Source organism: Helianthus annuus, chromosome 5 (assembly GCF_002127325.2).
Source record: "Helianthus annuus cultivar XRQ/B chromosome 5, HanXRQr2.0-SUNRISE, whole genome shotgun sequence".
In the NCBI taxonomy this organism is placed as follows: Eukaryota; Viridiplantae; Streptophyta; class Magnoliopsida; order Asterales; family Asteraceae; genus Helianthus; species Helianthus annuus.
Genome location: NC_035437.2, coordinates 91,918,751 through 91,939,562, shown reverse-complemented (window position 1 = coordinate 91,939,562; position 20,812 = coordinate 91,918,751). Strand labels below are relative to the sequence as shown.

Sequence of the window (20,812 nt, the reverse complement as noted above, 5' to 3'; positions counted from 1 at the left end):
AGTTTGTGACTAAGCAATTACCACATTAAACTCAAGGGACTAAAAGTGACAGGTTAAGAAAGCTAGATGAATAAAAATGAAATAAGAATTAAAACACACACACATCAGGTGTGTGTGTGTGTTCGACGCCCAGGGCCAGAGAAGAAGGGGAAACCCTTCTAACCACAAAATCCAGCCAATTGAAGCCCCAATCGTGACTAAATCTCATGCATGTCAATGATTTCTTGATCATCTAGGCCTATTAAAGCTTAAGGTAAGAAGAATTTGATAGTTTGATGATCTTGAATATGTAGGGTTTCAAGAAATTCCATGTGTTTATATGAAATTAGTATGATATTGAATTAAGATCATCATCTAGAACATTATGAATGCTTGAAATCGATTAAATCAATGTTGGGAATGAAAACCCACTTAGAGTAGAATGAATATGAGTTGTAAAGTGTTAAAATTGGATGAGGGAATGTATGATAATTGTTTATAATGATAAATTGTTAGTTAGAGCTGAATGAGAAGAGAAGTTATGTGAAATTCTATTGAATATTGATGTTCTTGATGATATTGATATGGATTGGTCATGTTATGCAAATGATACTTGTACACTATGCTTAATTAACGGTACGCCCACCAAGTGTATGATGAAATGCCTAAGTGACGATTTTAGATGAATTATGTATAATGATGGATGGAAAAAGTATAGAATGTAATAATGAAGTGATAAATGATAGGTTAGCATGAAATATGCGTTTTGATTGAAATACATATGTGTTTTTAATTGATAAAATAACTTTGATAAAAGGTATGCTTAGAAGTTAAACTTCGTACTTAAATGATGCGGTAAACGTCATGTGTTGATCTAGAGGTTTGATGGTGAATTGATATGGACGTGCACTAAAGGTAGAGTGATTTATTAGTAAAGAAGGATGTTAAGGTTTTGTTAAATTGTTAACTTGAATATGGTTGACAATTACAAGATTATAAAGGTCATATGGAACGTAGTTAAATCAATGTATGAATGTGTAATGACATGATAAATTATATAAGCTTGAAAAGATATGATTTTGAGTATATGCTTTATGCTTGTTAGAAATTGACTAATAAAGGTCAAAGGTTGAGCATAGGATTAATGTGATTGATGTTATGTGTGGTCTTGTATGCTAACAAGGATATTAATGTATTGACATGTAAGGATGAATAACATATCTACGAACTCAAGCACGGAGGCTAACGGGTCGAAAGTAAACATGGAACCTATGCTTGAACTTGGTCGCTCAAGGTAAGTGATTCCGTAATCACTTCTTAGTTATTTATGTAAAGTTATATGCAACTTAACTAGGTATGATAACTGAAGTCGAATAGGAACAAATGGTATGATATCGATGAAGTATTAAACGGATCTCAGCTTTGATCCGAGCAAGGTATGCGTGATTAAGAATCGTAACTAGGTGGTAGGATTGGTTACTTATGCCAGGTAGTGCCTTGTTGTTAATAATGGGGCAAGTTGACAAAAACGCCCTTGGTGGGGATTTCAGGTAAACGACCTTAAAAGTCATCTAGAAGTGAGTTATTCGATTAGAGTAATGTCTTGGTTTAGTATGAAAGCGAAGTATAGGGTTATGTATGTTATAGACCTTTTAATGTATAAATACCCATAACGGGTCGAATAATTCATAAGTGAATAATAAGCCAAGAGCGTGTAAGACAAGAATTTCCTTAATTCGGATGTTGGGTTTTAGGTTCTTATGATAAACGGTGAATTTACAAGCATGTAGAAAGGAACGGGAGGTTAAACGGGTAAACGGGTTGAAAGTTATGCGAATTTTAGTTTATGCGAACGACGAAACAACACAGCAGGAAAATGAATAAACGAGGAGCCGTCGCCGACGCCCAGAAGGGCCGTCGCCGACGGCATGTGGGAATTGGATTCTGGCCGACGGCCTAGTTTTCTGTCTACGGGGCTTTTGGACGACGGAGGTGCGTCGCCGACGGCCATTATGGGCGTCGGCGACGGTGCCCAGAGTTTATGTTTTCTGTTTTCTTCCATATGTGAACCCGGTTGATCCAGTTCGTGTCCCGGCGCTCCGTTAAGCTCCCGAATGGACCGAAATCAAGTTTCTGATGCATTTTTGATAAAGGAAAGGTATGTATGTTTATAACTCCAAGTGTACGTATGTAGTGGGTTATGTAGTTATGCTTAATAATATGCATGAGTGTTTGAATGTATGTCTAGTTGTAGGAAGGATATGTAAGTACGTAGCTGTGTATGTAGGCAGTGGCGGATCTAGGATTCCGACCAAGGGGTAACGTGTTATAGATAAGCCGTAACAAAATCGAAAAAACGTCAAATTTTTCCAAAATTTACACTAATTTTTCCAAATTTTTTCCGACCAAGGGGTAGCGGGGGTTACCCCTACCAAAGAGGTAGGTCCGCCCCTGTATGTAGGTATGTATAAGGGTATGTATGAGTGTATGTACGTATATAGATATATATGTATGTGGGTATGTAAATACGTATATGTGTATGATTTAGACACATTGATGATTAACGTTATTAATGGTGTACCACGTGAATGATAAGTAATGCAGGTACATTCATGAAGCCTCACCAGGAAATGGATACGCAGATGTAATTCTTGAAGTTGATAAAGAAAGAGATGTGAAGTTTACGTGAATGATCTTGTTTATACATTGTGTGCTAATGTTTGAATGTATGTGGTGAATGCAGGTTGTACGGGACACGGAGGATCATCCAGGTATAAAGATCGAGGACCGAGTCACTTGAGGGATTGTACGGGGTTGTCTAAGGATGTAATTTGTTGTACATAAGCTATGATTTATTCTATAATTGAGTCAGTTGTTGTATTCTATATAAAAAGGTTGTTTTGAAAATAAAATTCAAATAAGCCAAGGTATTATTATGGAAGAAATTTTTATGCATGCATTTCCGCTGCGACTTTTGGTCAGACGTGAATTAGGGCGTAACACATTTTGATGCCATATAACATGCCACCTTGGTGTACAATGCATAAGAGCAATTACCTTTTAAGTTTATTGATTCCTGGGCCAAAATCTCCTGGTAAAGACTTTGATGTCTTCTTAAGGCCACTTGTAGATGAACTTAAAGTTTTATGGCATGATGGGGTTGAAGCATATGATGGATATTCAAAAGCTCCTTTTACTCTTTATGCCGCAGTAATATGGACGATTAGTGACTTCCCAGCTTATGCTTACTTGTCTGGGTGGAGCACTATGGGCAAATTGGCATGCCCAATATGCTTAGAGGATACTCGTTCTAACAGGATTCGTGGTAAACAATGTTATACAGGGCACCGATGTTTTTTAAGTAAAACACACAGGTGGAGAAAGAACTTAGAGTTTGACGGAAAGCAAGAGAAAAGACAACGACCTCGTCAATTTACAGGTGATGACATTTTGCGACAGGTGGCGGATATACCTACATGCACTACCGGAAAAGCACCTAGTAATGAGGATAGGAAGCGTAAACGAGGTTCTGATGAGTTGAACTGGTCAAAAAAGAGTATATTGTTTGAACTTCCATACTGGTCTAAATTATTGGTGCGTCATAATCTCGATGTCATGCATATAGAAAAAAATGTATGTGATAATATAGTAGGGACATTGTTAAATGATCCTGTGAAATCAAAAGATACTACAAAAGCACGTTTAGACTTGGAGGATCTTAACATTCGCAAGGAACAGTGGTTGAAAGAGAGAAATGGAAGATTTGAGAAACCTCATGCTAATTTCACATTGACTAAAGAGGAATGTGTGGAGTTTTGCAAATTTATCAAGTATGTTCGCCTACCCGATGGCTATGCGTCCAACATCAGTCGATGTGTGACGGACCATAATACACTTGGTGGGATGAAAACACATGATTGTCATGTATTGCTTCAGAAAATACTCCCGGTAGCCATTCTCCCTTTCTTAAATAAGGATATACGTGAAACTTTAATCGAGTTTTGCCAGTTCTTTCAAAAAATATGCTCTAAAACTCTATATGCTAAAGAACTTGAGGATATGAAGACCGGGATTGTTATTATATTATGCAAACTTGAGAAGATATTTCCTCCTGCATTTTTTACAATCATGGTTCACTTGTGTGTACATTTACCTGAAGAAGCATTATTAGGAGGCCCGGTAAGTCAAAGATGGATGTTTGGGATTAAACGTCGTATGGGTACGTACAAGGGATATATTCGTAACTTTGCACGTCCTGATGGCTCTATTACTGAAGCGTATGTTGTTGATGAGGCTGTCACATTTTTATCTCGTTATGTAGATGATATCGAGACAAGATTCAACCGTGTAGAACGCAATTGGGATGTAACGACCACTAAACATGAGATGGATTTATTCAATAATAAAGTTCGGGCTTCGAAATTCGGACAACTTGGGGAATATCTTCAAGTGGTGCAATGGTATATCTGCAATAATTGTGGGGTTGAACTTGGCAGTTACCTAAAGTGAGTTGATCATATTTAGGTATACCTATATTTTGTATTTAATAGTTAATTTAAAATCATAACTCACTTGTTCTTGATTTAGGGAGCAAAAAGAAGCTTTATCCTCAAGAGGTATAAGGGAAGCAAATTTAGATACTATACAGAAACAAGAGTTTCCCTTTTGGTTCAAGAACAAGGTAAAACTAAAAATGTATTACTTTCAGTAACTGATTTTAAGCACATTGCTAACTAAACTTAGGTGTTTATAGATGGCTTTGCTGAGAGTCAATGGTGATCCTCGAGCAACCGATGATTTGTATGCTTTATCGCAATTTCCTGATGATCGCTACACTAGTTGGCAAAGTTGCATCGTCCATGGTGTTAGATTTCGTTGCAAGGAGCGTGATGACAGGTTCACTACACAATGTAGTGGAGTTTCTGTAGGGGGTGAAGATGAAGCAATGATTTATTATGGTATTTTACTTGAAGTTTTGGAGTTGGATTTTATACTCGGTAGAAAGGTATTCATGTTTCGTTGCAAGTGGTATAATACTGATCCAAAGGGAAAAAGGATGGTGGTTAATCACAAAATGACATCAATTGACATTACATCTAAGTGGTATGTAGACGAGCCATTTATTTTTGCTAATCAAGCTCAACAAGTTTTTTATCTGAATGATTATGCACGTGGGAAGAACTGGATGGTGGTACAGAAAGTACACCATCGCAACATATATGATATACTTGAGCATGATGAAGATGAAGTATTGATGAATGATATATTTCAAGAAGAGGAATCTAGTGAGTTGCCACCTTTTCAACCAACCGAAGAATTACCTGAAACATCTCTCGCAGTTCGAAATGATGTAGAACCTGAAACATTACCATACGAGGAAGTTCTTGCAATGCGTAATGTAAATGCCCCTGTGGATGACTTAGAAGGTATTGATGATGAAAATGATGACGTGGGTAAAATGTTTTTTAATAACGAACCTGTACTTGATTTTGAAACCGAGCATGATTCTGATGAGCCAAATCGTAACAGTGATGATGATGACTCTTTAGCATGATTTTCTTGATATACTTGAAGTCTATGTTATTCTTTTCTGCTCTGTGCTTGTTAGGTTAATACAAATATTGGTTGTTTAAAAAAAACTTACTACAACTTATGTCGTTTTTGTTCTAGGACAACCTAAAGTTTAATGACAGAGATTTACAGGAGAACATATGTGTTTTCAGTTAGTTCTTTTTATCTTTTTAAATTTAAATTTGTGGTGCATAAGATTTGATGTTTTGCAGCTTTAAACATGCAAGAGCTACTTTTTGTGGAGATATGACAGTTTCGGATGGAGTTAATCGTGGGATGAAGTTAATTGTTAATTTCACATGTAAAAAGGGGTTTGTTCACAGATCGTTGGTGGGCAAACTGGGATGATTTTCTAATTGGGTCAGGGGTAGTTAAATTTTTTAGTTGGGTTTTTATGTTTGCTATACTGAGTGATTTCTTTTTAAAGTTGACTTGGCAGAGTTCTCTAACAAGAGATTACTCTTATATGTTTGAATGTTAAATTGGGTTAGATAAGTATGGATGTTTTATTGTTTACTTTAGTTGGTGTTTGACTTTGTTCAAATTTGGGTCCCTTGTGTCGACTTTGTTCAAATTCAGCGATTGCGAATTCAGTTGATTGTCTCGATAAGTTTTAGTTTTTCTTTAAGACCAAAATCAGAACATCGATATCAGATCTGTTTCATGTATGTTTAAATCGGCTGAAAGAATATTTTGAATTGAAATCAGATCTGAATCAGTTTCAGTTTGATGATTAAGATCTGAGTTTGGTTCGAAGAAGGAACTAAATCAAAGAAAATGTATCAGTTTTTAGTGTAAGATTTTCAATTTCCAGTCGGCTGCTGAACATAATGATTTTATGCAGCTTTCTAGGCTGCTGTCCAACGTCTCGCTGACTGATGAAGGGGATAAATGGAGCTGGTCTTTGGACTCAAATGGGTTATTTTCGGTCAGTGGGTTGAGGAGTTGCTTGGTTCAAAACAACCAAACGGCTGCAGCTACCGTCTACTCGTGGAATTGATGGATTCTGCTCAAGGTTAACTTTCTAGTGTGGAGGTTAAACTTGAACAGACTATCAACGCGGGTGTCTTTGTTAAGGAGAGGCGTACAAGTGCCATCCGCTTTGTGTGAGTTGTGACGAGATGAAGAGGAGTCTACCGAAGACGTTTTCTGCACATGCTTGTTCATGCAAAAGGTTTGGGATGGAATTGCGAGGTGGTGCACACTTCCAGCCATTTATTTTTTTTGGCCTGGGTGATCCGGTAAATTATCATCTACATGTGCTGGGCTCAAAAGTCTGGAAACAATTGATATACTCAGGTCTTTCAAACGACGATTTGGTGTATTTGGTCGAGCAGAAATAACTTGGTGTTTGAGCGGGGGAAGTGCTCGCCTGAAAGGGTGCTGGAAGAACCAAAGACATGGGGTTTTTGTGGATAAAACATCGAGCGAAAGCGACGACATTGACATGGAAAAAGTGGAGTGATTTTGATGTTTCTTGCTTTGGTGTGTACTGTGTAATGTTGTAGTTGTACTAGTGTATGGTACTTAACGTGGTTAACACAATTTTGTTGACCTGTTTTATAATAAAATTTAGCTGGCCGTTTACCCAGACAAATCGTTTGACACCATCATTTTTTTATCTCCACATAAATGTGTGCCCCAGACATATTATATAATTATGGCTCGTTACGGATTTGACGCGCGTTACGGACCTACGCTCGTTACGGACGGCATCGACTAAATAATAAAAATATTAAATATTTACAACTAGTTACGTTTCGACGCTCGTTACGGGCATAGGATCGTTACGGACGACTCGAATGATAAAATGAAAATACTATATAATTACGGCTCTTACGGATTCGACGCCTTACGAACCTACGCTCGTTACGGACGACATCGACTAAATAATAAAATATTATATTTTTACGACTAGTTACGTTTCGACGCTCGTTACGGACCTACGCGCGTTACGGACGACTTCGACTAAATAATACAAATATTATATATTTACGACTAGATACGTTTCGACGCTCGTTACGGACATACGATCGTTACGGACGACTCAAACGATAAAATGAAAATGTTATATAATTACGGCTCGTTACGGATTCGACGCGCGTTACGGACCTACGCTCGTTACGGACGACATCGGCTAAATAATAAAAATATTATATATTTACCACTAGTTACGTTATGACTAATAAAAATATGTATGGGCTATTTAAACATTACAATTATGTATATGAATGTAGCATGTTAGGTTGTTTGGTTTCAGTTCTGCAGCCAAAGTCGCTTGCAGCCAAAGTGCAGTAAAAACGCAGCCAAAGTGCAGCAATATTGCAGCCAAAGTGCAGCAATATTGCAGCTAAAGTGCAGCAATTATACAGCCAAAGTGCAGCAATAATGCAGACAATAATGCAGCCAATATTCCAGCCAAAGTGCAGCAATATATGCAGCCAAAGTGCAGCAATATATGCAGCCAAAGTGCAGCAATAACGCAACAATATTGCAGCCAAAGTGCAATAAAATCGCGTGTAATATTGCAGCGAAAGTCCAACCAATATTGCATTACAATGTAATCGATATTTGCAGCCAAAGGGCAATAGAATGGTTGCAAAATTGGCGGGTCAAGCGGGTTTGCTAATGGGTCAAAAAGTATTTTTGTACGGTTCTGGTTGACCACACTTTTGGCTCAAAGACTAAAAAAATTGTTTTATTTCATTAGTGATATAATATTTCGAATATAGTGATTTTGGGATTTTTTTTGTGCATTTATTTTCTGATTACAGACTACTGGAGACTCGGGTGCAAACGTGAAGCGTCTCGAGAAAGAAACAGATGCTAAGATCCAACACCTGAAAACCGAGGCTGAAAGAATTTTAGGCGATGTTGTTGGGATGCTTCTGAAGCATGTCACTACTGTAAGGTATTAGATCTAGTTTTATTTATGCAAGTCGGGCTTGTTAGCAGTTTGCTTGTGTATCGTCTTTCGATTTCTTGTTCTTGAATAAAAGCTGGGTCTTTACATTTCTGTTCATTCTTATTTGGTGATTTTAAACTCCGTGATATTATTTATAAACAGTTGAAGCATTTGTTATTAATAAAGATAGGATTGGTTTAATGGTTGGTTTGGGTTTAAATGACCTTTTTGCCCCTCACATGAGTGGCACATGACAGAGATTAAGTCGTACGGACCTACGCTCGTTACGAACGACTTCGACTAAAAGATAAAAATATTATATAATTACAGCTCGTTATGGACTCGACGCGCATTACGGACGACTTCGACTATATAGAGTAAATTGCTAAAATCGTCCCTGACGTTTGTTCACATTTGCTAGATTCATCCAAAAAAGGTTTTTTTTTTTTTTTTTTCTCACAGAAACCACTGAGGTTTCAAAAAAGTTGCTAAATCCATCCAAAATGACTAATACTCTAACAATACTAAGTTGATAGAGGGGTAATTAGTCATTCTTTTAATTTATTTAATTTACCTTTTTAACAGGTTATTACATGCCCCCACCCTTTTATAGTTTGGCTTGTATTTTAACAAGAAAATAAAGGTAAAAAGAGAACAAGTCAGATCGGTTAAGTGGGTTGAAAGCGTTCAGAGTGTATTATCAGTCATACAACCTCATATATGGCTGTAACTTCTTGCTGTAGTTGATAATAAAGCTTACCAGTCTACGACATGTTGTGCAGCATTGGCCAGCTGTACCATAGCAGCAAACAAGACAAAACGAACAACGAGTTTAGATTGGTCAAGCGGGTTTATATGCGTTAAGAGTGTAGATCGGTCAAGCGGGTTTATATGCTTCCAGTAGTTTATAATAAAGCTTACCAGTCTAGACTACAACATGTTGTGCAGGGTTGGCCAGCTGTACCAACAGCAGCAAACAAGACTGAACGAACATCGAGTTTAATGTCGGCATCATCCATGACTATGAGAGCATTGTTACCACTTAACTCAAGCAGGCATTTACCAAACTGTTGACTCACTGTCTATTGAACCGAGAGACCTACCTAATAGTTCGTGCAGAATTACACATATACCATCCAAACAGTTTGTGCAGAATTACACATATACCATCCAAACAGTTTGTGCTAGACCTGGCAAACGGGTCGGGTCGGGTCGGGTCATGGGTCAAAACGGGTTCGGGTCAGAATGGGTTCGGGTCAAAACGGGTCAATTAAAAAAGGGGTTGTTTTGGTTTGGGTCGGAACGGGTTCGGGTCAGAACGGGTTCGGGTCAGAACGGGTTCGGTTTGAAACGGATCCGGGTCAGAACGGGTTTCGGGTCGGGTCGGGTCGGGTCGGGTCAGTTTTGTTAAAAAAATGTTTTTTTTTTTTAAAAAAAAGAGAGATTGTACATCAAGGGGCAATTTTGTCGGGTTGAAACGGGTCCGGGTCGGTTCGGGTTAATTAAAGAGCTTAGTTAGTGTAAGTGTTGGTGATTTAAACTGAAGTGTGGGGGATTGTAACAATATACACACATACACATAGATCTAACATTATACTAACAATTAGACAAACTATGTATCTAGAAATGGGCTGCTAATCCAATTGTTACTAAAATTGAGATGGAAATGTTTGGAGTTTGATGGCAGTTATCGCCATGATGTCAACAACAGGATATCAGCCACAAACTTTATTTATAAAAACAATCTGTACATCTACTTCGAACAAATTCAAACGCTGCAATTGCTATTCAAGCTGTAACACACTAACATCACAGAGAACAATCTGTTCAGTGCCGTAAAAAGAACCAAACACAGCAGTAATCTTGTCCGCAACTTGTCGCAAATCTGGAACAAAACGCAGCAGATTATCAACTGATAATCTGCTTATTGTGACGATTAAAACACGGCTGCCAAGACAGAGAAACGACAGAAACGGCCGGAACTTTGAGCTGCGAGCGATGTTGTGAAGACAGAGAGATGGGCGTTGAATATACCGAGAGATGTATGTTGTGCTTGTACTGGTCAAGAGATGGGGTTGTTTTGACCCATGACCCAACCCGACCCGACCCGACCCGTTTGCCAGGTCTAGCACAAACTGTTTGGATGGTATATGTGTAATTCTGCACAAACTTGTGCAGAATTACACATATACCATCCAAACAGTTTGTGCAGAATTACACCTACTTTCACACAATCACACATATATACTCTTTTATACGGCTGGAAACTATATACCATCCAAACAGTTTGGTAGCTAATAACCTGTTAAAAAAAGGTAAACTAAATAAATTAAAAGAATGACTAAATTACCCCTCTATCAACTTAGTAATGTTAATAGTATTAGTCATTTTGGATGGATTTAGCAACTTTTTTGAAACCTCAATGGTTCCTATGAGAAAAAAACCTTTTTTTTGGATGGATCTAGCAAATGTGAACGAACGTCAGGGACGATTTTAGCAATTTACTCGACTAAATAATAAAAATATTATATATTTACAACTAGTTAAGGATTCAATGCGCGTTACGGACCTACGCTTGTTACAGGCGACTTCGACTAAATAAGAAAAATATTATATATTTATGACTAGTTACGTTTCGACACTCGTTACGGACCTATGCGCGATAAGGACGACTTCGACTAAAAAAATAAAAATATTATATAGTGGTTGAGGGTGCTGGTGAGTGGAACAGAGGTCACGGGTTCCACCCCGCCTCCCGTGTTTTTCGTTGTACTTCTGTTTTCCTTTTAAAACACAATATAGGAAAACCATAGTGTCTGTATAAGTTTAATAAGTGATGCAATCTAACACCAAAAAACATCGTTCCGCTGACCAGTGGTGATGGGTTGTAGTTGTGCATACCTTTTCTTTTCTTTGTTTTTTTTTTTTTGTTATAAACAGGTATATGAAACAGCAATATAAACTCACAAATATATCAAACGTGATGTGTATCTAAGTTCATCTTTTCATCGTTTTTAAGATTTTCTGCAATATACAGAATTTTTAACAACTTTCACCCACTAAAACAGTTTCAAAATCAATTTATGATGTTACAAATGTTCGAAAAGTCAATCGAAACTCACAAATGATACATCAAAAATCAATCGAATCAAACCGAACGTCGACCGAATTAGTTCGAAATCGATATAAACATTTTGAAATCTGAAATAAACTGTTCGAAGCACATAAAATTGCACCGAAAATCAATCAATTTAACCAAAAATAAACCGAAATCAGTCCGAAACCGATCGAAAATTAACTAAAACAATCCGAACTCAACCAAAATCAGATTCGATTACACCGAAACTCGTCCGATTCGAACACGATTACTCGCAGAGCTTCCCGAGCTCTGATACCACTTGTGAGTTCAGTACCGTTTCGACCCGAACCATTTCGACCCGAACCATTTCGAATCGAACCCGTTCTGATCCGAACCCGTTCCGACCCTAGCCCGTTTCGATCCGAACCAAAAAAACCCCTTTTTAATTGACCCATTTTGACCCGAACCCGTTTTGACCCATGACCCGACCCGATCCGACCCAACCCGACCCGTTTGCCAGGTCTAGTTGCATGGTGTGCAATACGTTCTGAATTTCAACTGCGTCCAGTGGCGAAGGTTAATTGGTGCCCGGGGGTGCACCCGCCCACCCCAATGTTTCAGTTAGAAGTGTATAGGTTCGTCCGAAAATTTTAAAAATTATATAGGATTGCCTCCCCCCAATTATTTTTCCTAAATATTTATACAATATATAAATTAAAGTAAAGTTTGTTACCACTTTGTATATCCTAAATATATATACAATATATAAATTAAAGTAATGTTTATTACCACTTTGTATATAAGTGATGAGTAGTTTTGTAAATATATTTTAACTCTTATTTGTTTCACCCTAGATTACACACCACACAATAAACTTAATCGCAAGTTTTTATGTGTAAGAACGGGTCCTTTTAATGAATGAAATTTTTTAGTTTTATTTGGAACTATTATTATTTGACCTGACCCGAATCAATAGCCGACCCGACCCGAAATATAATAGGAAAAAAAATTGGGTCCCATCACTTTACGCCCCCTCGAAACTTTTGGTCAAGCTCCGCCACTGACTGCGTCCCTGCGCAACACCCGGGTAGCTACGACCCTAGTTATTAATATTCATAGGTTTTTTATTTGGCTTTCTCACGTATAGCTCAAAAAAATAAATTTGATACAACCTTGTATTCTCAGTTTCTTATAAATTAAAGAAATCATACAGGAGAATATATAAATACAAAATAAGAACATTACCTACATATACATTTGTAAGTTGGGGGAATAGTGCCAGGCACATATACATTTGTAAGTTGGGGGGGGGGGGGGAATAGCTGCCTGGCACTCCCCTATTGGACCAACTTACTTTTTAAGTTATTTTTATTCCCAGTTTAAAATTACACTTTCATACTTTGTTTAAAATTACGTTTTTGCTCCCAGCTCAAAATAAAATCATAATCTTGCCACTAGCTCAAAATTACGCTTTTGCCCTCGGTTCAAAACCTCACTTTTACTTTTGTTCCCAGTTTAAAATTACGGTTTCGCTCTTCGTTTAAAATTGCGTTTTTGCCCCCAGTTCAAAATTTGTCTGGCACTTCCCTATCGGACCAGCCCAGTTTTAATTTAATTTTATTCCCATTTTAAAATTATGCTTTCGTACTTTGTTTAAAATTACGATTTTGCCCCCACCTAAAATAAAATTATAATTTTGCCGCTAGCTTAAAATTACGCTTTTGCCCTCCGTTCAAAAACTCACTTTTGATTTTATTCGCACTTTAAAACTACGGTTTCGCCCTCCGTTTAAAATTACATTTTTGCCCAAAATTTGTCTGGCACTTCCCTATCGGACCTGCCCAGTTTTAATTTAATTTTATTCCCATTTTAAAATTATGCTTTCGTACTTTGTTTAAAATTACGATTTTGCCCCCACCTAAAAATAAAATTATAATTTTGCTGCTAGCTTAAAATTACGCTTTTGCCCTCCGTTCAAAAACTCACTTTTGATTTTATTCGCACTTTAAAATTACAGTTTCGCCCTCCGTTTAAAATTACATTTTTGCCCCCAGCTAAAAATGAAATGTTGTTTTTTCCTCGAGAGCTAAAAATGAAATGTTGTTTTTTCCTCTAGCTCAAAATTACGATTCTGCCCTCAACTCAAAATTACGCTTTTGCCCACCGTTCAAAATGAAAATATGTTTTTCCCCCTAGCTAAAAATTATGATTTTGCTCTCAGTTTAAAATTATGATTTCGGCTATGGTTCAAAATATAATTACGATTTTGCCCTTTGTACAGACATACATGTCATGTGAGAGAAGCCCAAATTTACGGTCATATCATCGCCTTTTTTTTCATAGCAAAATTATGGTATTGTTTTTGTAATTGATTGAGAATTATTTCGCCAGCGCCCCGCAACGCGGGCGGGCCATCTACTAGTTAGCTATATAAATATAAAAAAATAAAGAAAGTGGATAGTTTATTTCAGATAAAGAAAACTGAACGGCTACCTCATCCTTCCGCGCTTTGATTTCCCGCTCCAACCAGTTTCCCTCTTTCAAATTGATCACGATCTCCTAAACGGTTTTGTTTCCTCCAAACAAGGATGGGATCTTGAGCAAAAGTGGTTATATATATATTTCCTAGCTGAGCGATTCTGCCTCTTCTACAACAACAGAACCTCGACTCAAGAAACCCTCATTTGTTATTATTCACTCGCCCACTTGAATGGAGAGGTTAGTAGCCATGATTCAATTCGAATATTTGTTATGAATTTTGATCTGGGAGCATATGTTTTGGATCGGCTCATTATAAATAGCCCTAATTCGTGTGTAAAGAAAGCTTAATCTGATTCTGATGTTAATGATTCCGATTATTGTTGCGGGTCTTGTTTTATTCTGATTATGATGTTAATGATTCCGATTATTGCTGTTGTTCTTGTTTTAATCTAATTCTGATGTTAATTATTCCAATTATTCTTTCGGTTCTTGTTTTAATCGGATTCTGATGTTAATGATTCTGATTATTGTTGCTGCTAATGATTCCGATTTTGCTGTTGTTAATAATACTTGGTGTATGTTTACTGTATAATACACGTTGTTTCTGTAATCCTGTATTCTGTAAGTTGAATTTGCTTCACCAACAACATTAGTCACTGGTCCATGTAAAATTTTTAATATCACCAGGTCCTGAAGTAACCGCGAATGAATGATAGTTTAGTTGTGCCTCTTGTATAACTTCTATGCATGTGACCAGTTTCTGTAAAATGACCCCAACTTGTTTGCTTGTATATCCGAGACCACATAATGAGTTCACTGGACCAACAACATTAGTCACTGTCCTTATAAAATTTTTAATATCACCAGGTCCTAAAGTAATTGCGAATGAAGGATAGTTTAGTTGTGCCTCTTGTATAACTTCTGTGCATGTGAACTGAAACCTGTTCTGACCCTAACCCGTTCCGACCCGAACAATTGCTCTTATGTTTCTATTGACGGTGCTAGCACCGACGACGAGAATCCATGGTGCCTCATTTGACAATGATGAGTTCACTGGACCAACATTCCCTGTTGAACAACTTACAAAGATTCTTTTCTGAATAACACTAAACGCACCAGAAACACTATTAGTAAAATCAGTCTTTCCGGTCAGCTTCGAGTTACACCTTTGACTATAACGTCTTCCTGAACCAGAAGCACAATTAGTGAAATCTCTGGCTTCGATCAGTTTATTGTTACACCCTTCAATAATAGTTATTTACAATTTTTTTTATTTGACTGCTAAATACAAAAGAACTGGTCAAATAATTATAATCAGATTTTGTATTTGAATGTAATAAAGGAAAATGACGGTGTACGAGAAACAAAGAATGAAAACAATTGAAGAGAACAAAGCGAAAATGAAAGCAGCGGGTCTTGATGAAAAGGCGTATCCGGTTAAGGGTACAATTCCGATGTCACAAAATGAGAAGAGCAAAGGTAAAAAGAAGGGGGGTTTGGAAGACAATGAGGAGCTTATGCCATTTTCCACTGATGAGGAATCAAGTTATTTAAGCGGACCAGATAAAGATAAACGAGATGAAATATGTGCATCTAAAAAGAAGGTACTTGCTTATTATTCTTGCATTTTATTTATCTAGATATGGGTCATCAACGCGTGCAAAATGGGAGTCGGGTTTCGACCAAGTATTATATATTGATGTGTAAACATGGTTTTAAAAAACGGCCGAGGCGTACGCCTTGAGACGCGCCTCGAGGCGGAACGACAAGAAAACGTACTTGAGGCGACGCCTCACTACTTGTGTTTAATGTACACCTCAGTGGTAAGAGGCAGACGTTTCGTTTCGAGGCGTTAATCTATATGAGAGGCGGACGTTCCGTTTCTAGGCGTTAATGTTGAAATTGTGTACCGGTTATTGAATGATCATGGTTAGTTAGTTGTAGACTTGATATTAGTTGTGGACTGTTTGTTGAATCATATGCTTAGTATTGAAATTAGAATTTGTTGCTGCTGTTATAAATCTATATTGCTGCTGACCTATTGTTAATTAGAATGGGATTAAAATTAAAATCTGTTAATTAGAATCTCTTTATTGAATCAGATGCTTAGTTCAGATTGAAATTAGTTAAGATTTTAATGTTGTACATAATCTGTTTGCTGCTGTTAATGACTCTATAAAGCTGTAATGTTGTATAGAATCTGTTTGACTATTTAAGTTGTTTAATGAAATCTTTATAAGTTGTTTAATTGTTTAATGATTATTTAACCTGTTTAAATTGCCATATTTTTAATAATATATATATATGTGTATAATTTGTGTATTTATTTATTAATACCGCCTCGGCCTTACGCCTCATTTCGCCTCGAGGCTTACGCCTCGTGAGGCGAAGGGAAAACGCCTCGAAACTTGTTTCGGTTCTTTTAAACCTTGTGTGTAAAATACTTTCTTTTTCTTTATATTCTTAAAGAGCTTAATGACAAGTCAAGGTGGCCAAGGTAGAAGACAAAGTGGCCGAGCGGGGCAACCTAGAGACGATGGACGACGTGTTGGTATGTGATTGTGTGCATATATATCGCTTTGCTTTTTTTATTATTATTGAGTACACTATTTTTTGTATTGTAATATATTGTTAAATTAACATGATATAGCTTTCCAACAACAGTTTATTAATTAATTAGCTTACATTTGATCTGTTTTTGTGTTCAATAGCTTTCATTATATGCACTCCGCAACTTCTGAACTTTATACAACACACCATTAACTCACTCTTTGTAAACTGCATTGTACACAGATCCATCTCCAAGAAACTTGGTTATTAATGCAAAGCAATCTCAAGAACTAGAGAAAGAAATTGTTAATGGTATGACAAGTACAAAGAACATGTTAATTTTTTTGTAAGTAGTGTTGTTAATGTAAATGTTCTTCTTGTTTGTAGACACAACTTATGAGCCCGAGGAAGAAATTGGTGATGGTATGACATGTAGAAAACGTGGCATTACATGTGGTAAAGGAGCTCGAAAGGCAATGAAGGCTGCTAAGAAGAAATTGCCAGTGGAGTTTAATTTTGATGCAATGGAAGTAATATGTGAAAATGCCTTGTCTTTCATGCATGAATGTGGCTACATTTTGCGTAACAATTGTAGCTTACAATATAAAGAATGGAGACATGTACCGATTGAAGTTAGGTTGCCATTACGCCACAAGCTAACCGTAAGTTTTTTTTTATAATTCAATATGATTTTTAATATTCATATTTACTAATGAGTTATTTATGTTTATTACATTTGTTACTTGAAGACACTTTTTGAAATTGATGTGGAGAACTCAAAGGTTTGCAAAGTCATTGATAGCTATTTGGCGAAGGCATGGAGAGGTTACAAAAGTAAGTTGCATGAAGACTTCAAACAGATTGGAGGATTGGAAGATCCGACTAAGGCAAAGACTACACCTCCTTCTAATGTTAGCAAAGAAGACTGGGAATATCTTTGTGATATGTGGTCCGAGACAAAATACAAGGTAATGTTTTAACAATATTCTATATTTTTGTTAATGATTAATGAATTCGGTCTAATATTTTATTTTTTTGTTTGGTTGTATGTCCTTGAAGGAAAATGCAGAAAAGAAAGTTAAGGCACGTGCACAACGAAAAATAAATAGCAAAAATGGCTCGAAAAGTACAATACGCTATCATATTGAGCGTGGACTAGATTTGGAATCTTCAGCCGGGCAAATTGAGACATGGCGACTAACTCATTGGGACGCAAAAAACGGTTGGATATCTACTGATGCAGCTGCAAAATATGTAAGTTTACTTGTTCGTTTCTACGCTAAATATCAATTATTAGGTATATAATTTTATTTTATCGGTGTTCACGGTTTGGTTTCAAACTGTGAAATTGTCTAAACCGTTTATCGGTTTGGTTTAAATCTCTAACCAGTTACAAACTCTTCAGCCCTTTTGTGTTTCAAATATTCCAACTATATAAAAATTAGTTAATCTTGAGCCCCTTTTGTGTTTCAAATATTCCAACCATATAAAAATTAGTCAAAATTAGAGTTAAGGGCTGTTTGTTTGCATCTGAACTGAACCATTAAGAGGGAAACATCTGATTTGAGGCTATTTGGTTAAAAAAAACATCTGAATGGTTAAAATTGGGTCTAAATCAATCAGAGCTGATTGGGTCAGATCTGAATGAATCAAACAGCCCCTTATTTTCTTACATTAGTTGCTCTGGGTCAGATCTGAATGAAACAAACAGCCCCTTATTTTCTTACATTAGTTGCTCAACTTGTAAAATTATGCAAATTCTGGACAACTTTATTTATATATATATCATATATTTTAGTCATCCTTTGTAAAATTCCAAAGAGCCCAAACCGTTAATGGTTCGGTTTAAGAGTTTTATAGTTTGGTTTTGGTTTACACAAATAAAAAACCGTGAACTAACGGTTCGGTTAAGCTTTGACCTTAAAAGCGTGAAAATCGGACCGTGAACACCCCTAATTAATTTAGTGCACATGTCTTCTTATTTTTTTTCTTTCTAAAGGAGAAAATGATGAAGCTGAGAAATGAGCATCTTGTGGAATCAATGAGCGATAAGTCGATTATTGAGACTGTACTTGGAAGAAGCTCTGTTCGTTTGCACGGGTAGGGACGTGATCCAGTTAGTTCTAGTAGCACAATGGGTGCTACTAAAAAATCAAAGCATCTTCCTTACGAAGAGCTGGTGGATGCTTACGATGATCTAGTGGAAGAACTTAGAACGGTAAAAGGTAAATGTGCAATTATGGAACAAGCGTTGATTGAGAATAACATCATGCCTCGTCCATCAAGCACATTGGAACAATCTCAATGTGATACATTAGAGGGTGTTGAAAACATTGATGAGTGAAGGCGATTTAGTAGATTCTCATAACTCGTTAGTAACTTACAAACACTTTTAGTTTTGTTTGTTTTGGTATTTAAATTTCTATAACTAATACTTTTATTTGGTTGTTTGTAAGATTAATGTTTATTAGTTTAATTAGGAATCTTAATTTGTTCACGTATGTTTCCATAATGCTTTGGTATTTGTTTGTACATATTGAACATTTTTATCTACATATAGTGTGGTTAATGTCTACACTTTAAAATATATTTACCAACAAATCAACGTTTTTTTTTTTCAACACAAATTAAGATCAATACCTACACATCTTCAACATTTACCTGCACATAATATTACTTTTACCTACATATAAGATTACTTTTACCTACACATAAGATTACTTTTACCCACACATATATTCATGCCACGTCAACTGCCATGTCGGATGCCACGTCAACTGCCACGTCGGATGCCACGTCGGATGCCATGTCAGCTGCCACGTCGGATTCCACGTCAGCTGCCACGTCAGATGTCTTCTAAACAAATTGTTGTACTTTTAACCACATATATAAATGGCTTTTAGCCACACATATATGTGTAGGTATAGCTTGCTATATGCCTACATATAACTTATGTGTGGATAATGACCTATATCCACAGTCATGAGCCTACACATCATTACACTTATTTTCTGTGTAGGTAAACAAAACTAACAACGCATTATATGCTTTTTCCTACATATACTTTGTGTTGGTAAAGAACCAAATTTCTTGTATTGCCTTGGATTGACTAGAATACCCCTAAACAAACTCATGCACCTCTTTTCTTCCCTTTAATTCCCATCATTTAATCTTAGCCCTTGATTAACTAAATGGATGGTCAAGATCACTTCCTAGCCTTCTTAGCCAAATAAACTTCCTATTATATCCTAACCCTGTAAACCAATTTACCTAAATGAATTATTCCTATTAAATCAAACAATCTAAAATCAAGATAGACATCACATTTATAAATTTCTAACCACTTTTTTATACATGACATTTGTAATTTTGTTTGTAATTTAATTAACCATCTTCAGCAAGTATCAACAGCTTAAAGTCATCTCTACTTTTTACTCTGGATAATGCCACATATTATTGGTCATGCGTAAAAACTGATTTTTTTAGAAACCAACCAACCTTACATAGCAATTGTTCCTTAAATAAATATTAAACTTTTAAATTAATAAATATGAAATAGCTAAAATATAATTATTATTATTATTATTATGCATTATAATATTTATGCATATGAAATATAAATATATATATTATTAGTGAATTGAATGAGAAAATGTCATGTGGTATTAATATGACTCTTTTATTAGAATTAGAATTCATATTAAATTTAAAAAGCTTATAGATCAAATTAACTTGTATTTAAAAAGCTCAATTACATTAGGAATTGTCAGGTGACATTTTATGGAGTGTTTGTCGAAGCCGCTTGGTGCCCCACCCTCCTTTATATATGTAAATATATTCTTGATTAACATTAACTCATTGGCTAAATTAATTTAATATTATATATATATATTCTTTTAAAATGTAAAAATTATTATTATTTTGATAGTTTTATTATCATTATAATTTATTATTTTTGTTTTTTTAATTATTATTTTTTCAATTAAAACATCTCTATTGTCCTTAAAAGAAATATTAAACTTTTAAATTACTAAACATGAAATAGCTAAACAAACCTTATGACATATTTATTGCTATTAGTATGCATCATAATATTTATGCATATGAAATATAAATATATATTATTAGTGAATTAAATGAGAAAATGCCATGTGGCTTTAATATGATTTTTGGATGAGAAAATGTCATATGGCATTAATATGACTCTTTTATTAGAATTAGATTTAATTTTATAAAGTTACTGAGGA

General features: G+C 35.9%; 2 protein-coding genes across 3 annotated transcripts; both read left to right on the top strand.

Moving 5' to 3' along the window:
* Positions 1 to 2,972: 2,972 nt before the first annotated feature.
* On the top strand, positions 2,973 to 7,127 carry LOC110943199. The gene is made up of 4 exons (XM_035990223.1): positions 2,973 to 4,484; positions 4,567 to 4,660; positions 4,733 to 5,405; positions 6,395 to 7,127. Exons 1-4 carry the CDS (start codon positions 2,989 to 2,991, stop codon positions 6,400 to 6,402), a joined length of 2,271 nt encoding a protein of 756 aa, XP_035846116.1. The 5' UTR covers positions 2,973 to 2,988; the 3' UTR covers positions 6,403 to 7,127.
* Positions 7,128 to 14,014: 6,887 nt separating this feature from the next.
* Positions 14,015 to 19,007, top strand: LOC110940647. 2 transcript variants are annotated; one of them, XM_022182199.2, is made up of 8 exons: positions 14,015 to 14,252; positions 15,358 to 15,619; positions 16,485 to 16,566; positions 16,809 to 16,877; positions 16,953 to 17,227; positions 17,315 to 17,533; positions 17,625 to 17,819; positions 18,565 to 19,007. In XM_022182199.2, the coding sequence occupies exons 1-8, from the start codon at positions 14,245 to 14,247 to the stop codon at positions 18,667 to 18,669; spliced, it is 1,215 nt and encodes a 404-aa protein (XP_022037891.1). In that variant the 5' UTR covers positions 14,015 to 14,244; the 3' UTR covers positions 18,670 to 19,007. The 2 variants fall into 2 exon arrangements, with proteins under 2 accessions (XP_022037891.1, XP_022037892.1); XM_022182200.2 differs by having other exon boundaries at positions 15,353 to 15,619.
* Positions 19,008 to 20,812: the final 1,805 nt, after the last annotated feature.

Bases quoted from the DNA above. Each gene is read 5' to 3' on its own strand.
- LOC110943199 (XM_035990223.1), top strand. From the start codon at position 2,989: ATGCCATATAACATGCCACCTTGGTGTACAATGCATAAGAGCAATTAC. The intron at 4,485-4,566 runs GTGAGTTGATCA...TTCTTGATTTAG, and splicing joins GAACTTGGCAGTTACCTAAA to GGAGCAAAAAGAAGCTTTAT. The intron at 4,661-4,732 runs GTAAAACTAAAA...AGGTGTTTATAG, and splicing joins CCTTTTGGTTCAAGAACAAG to ATGGCTTTGCTGAGAGTCAA.
- LOC110940647 (XM_022182199.2), top strand. The intron at 15,620-16,484 runs GTACTTGCTTAT...ATATTCTTAAAG, and splicing joins TATGTGCATCTAAAAAGAAG to AGCTTAATGACAAGTCAAGG. The intron at 16,878-16,952 runs GTATGACAAGTA...TCTTGTTTGTAG, and splicing joins AGAGAAAGAAATTGTTAATG to ACACAACTTATGAGCCCGAG.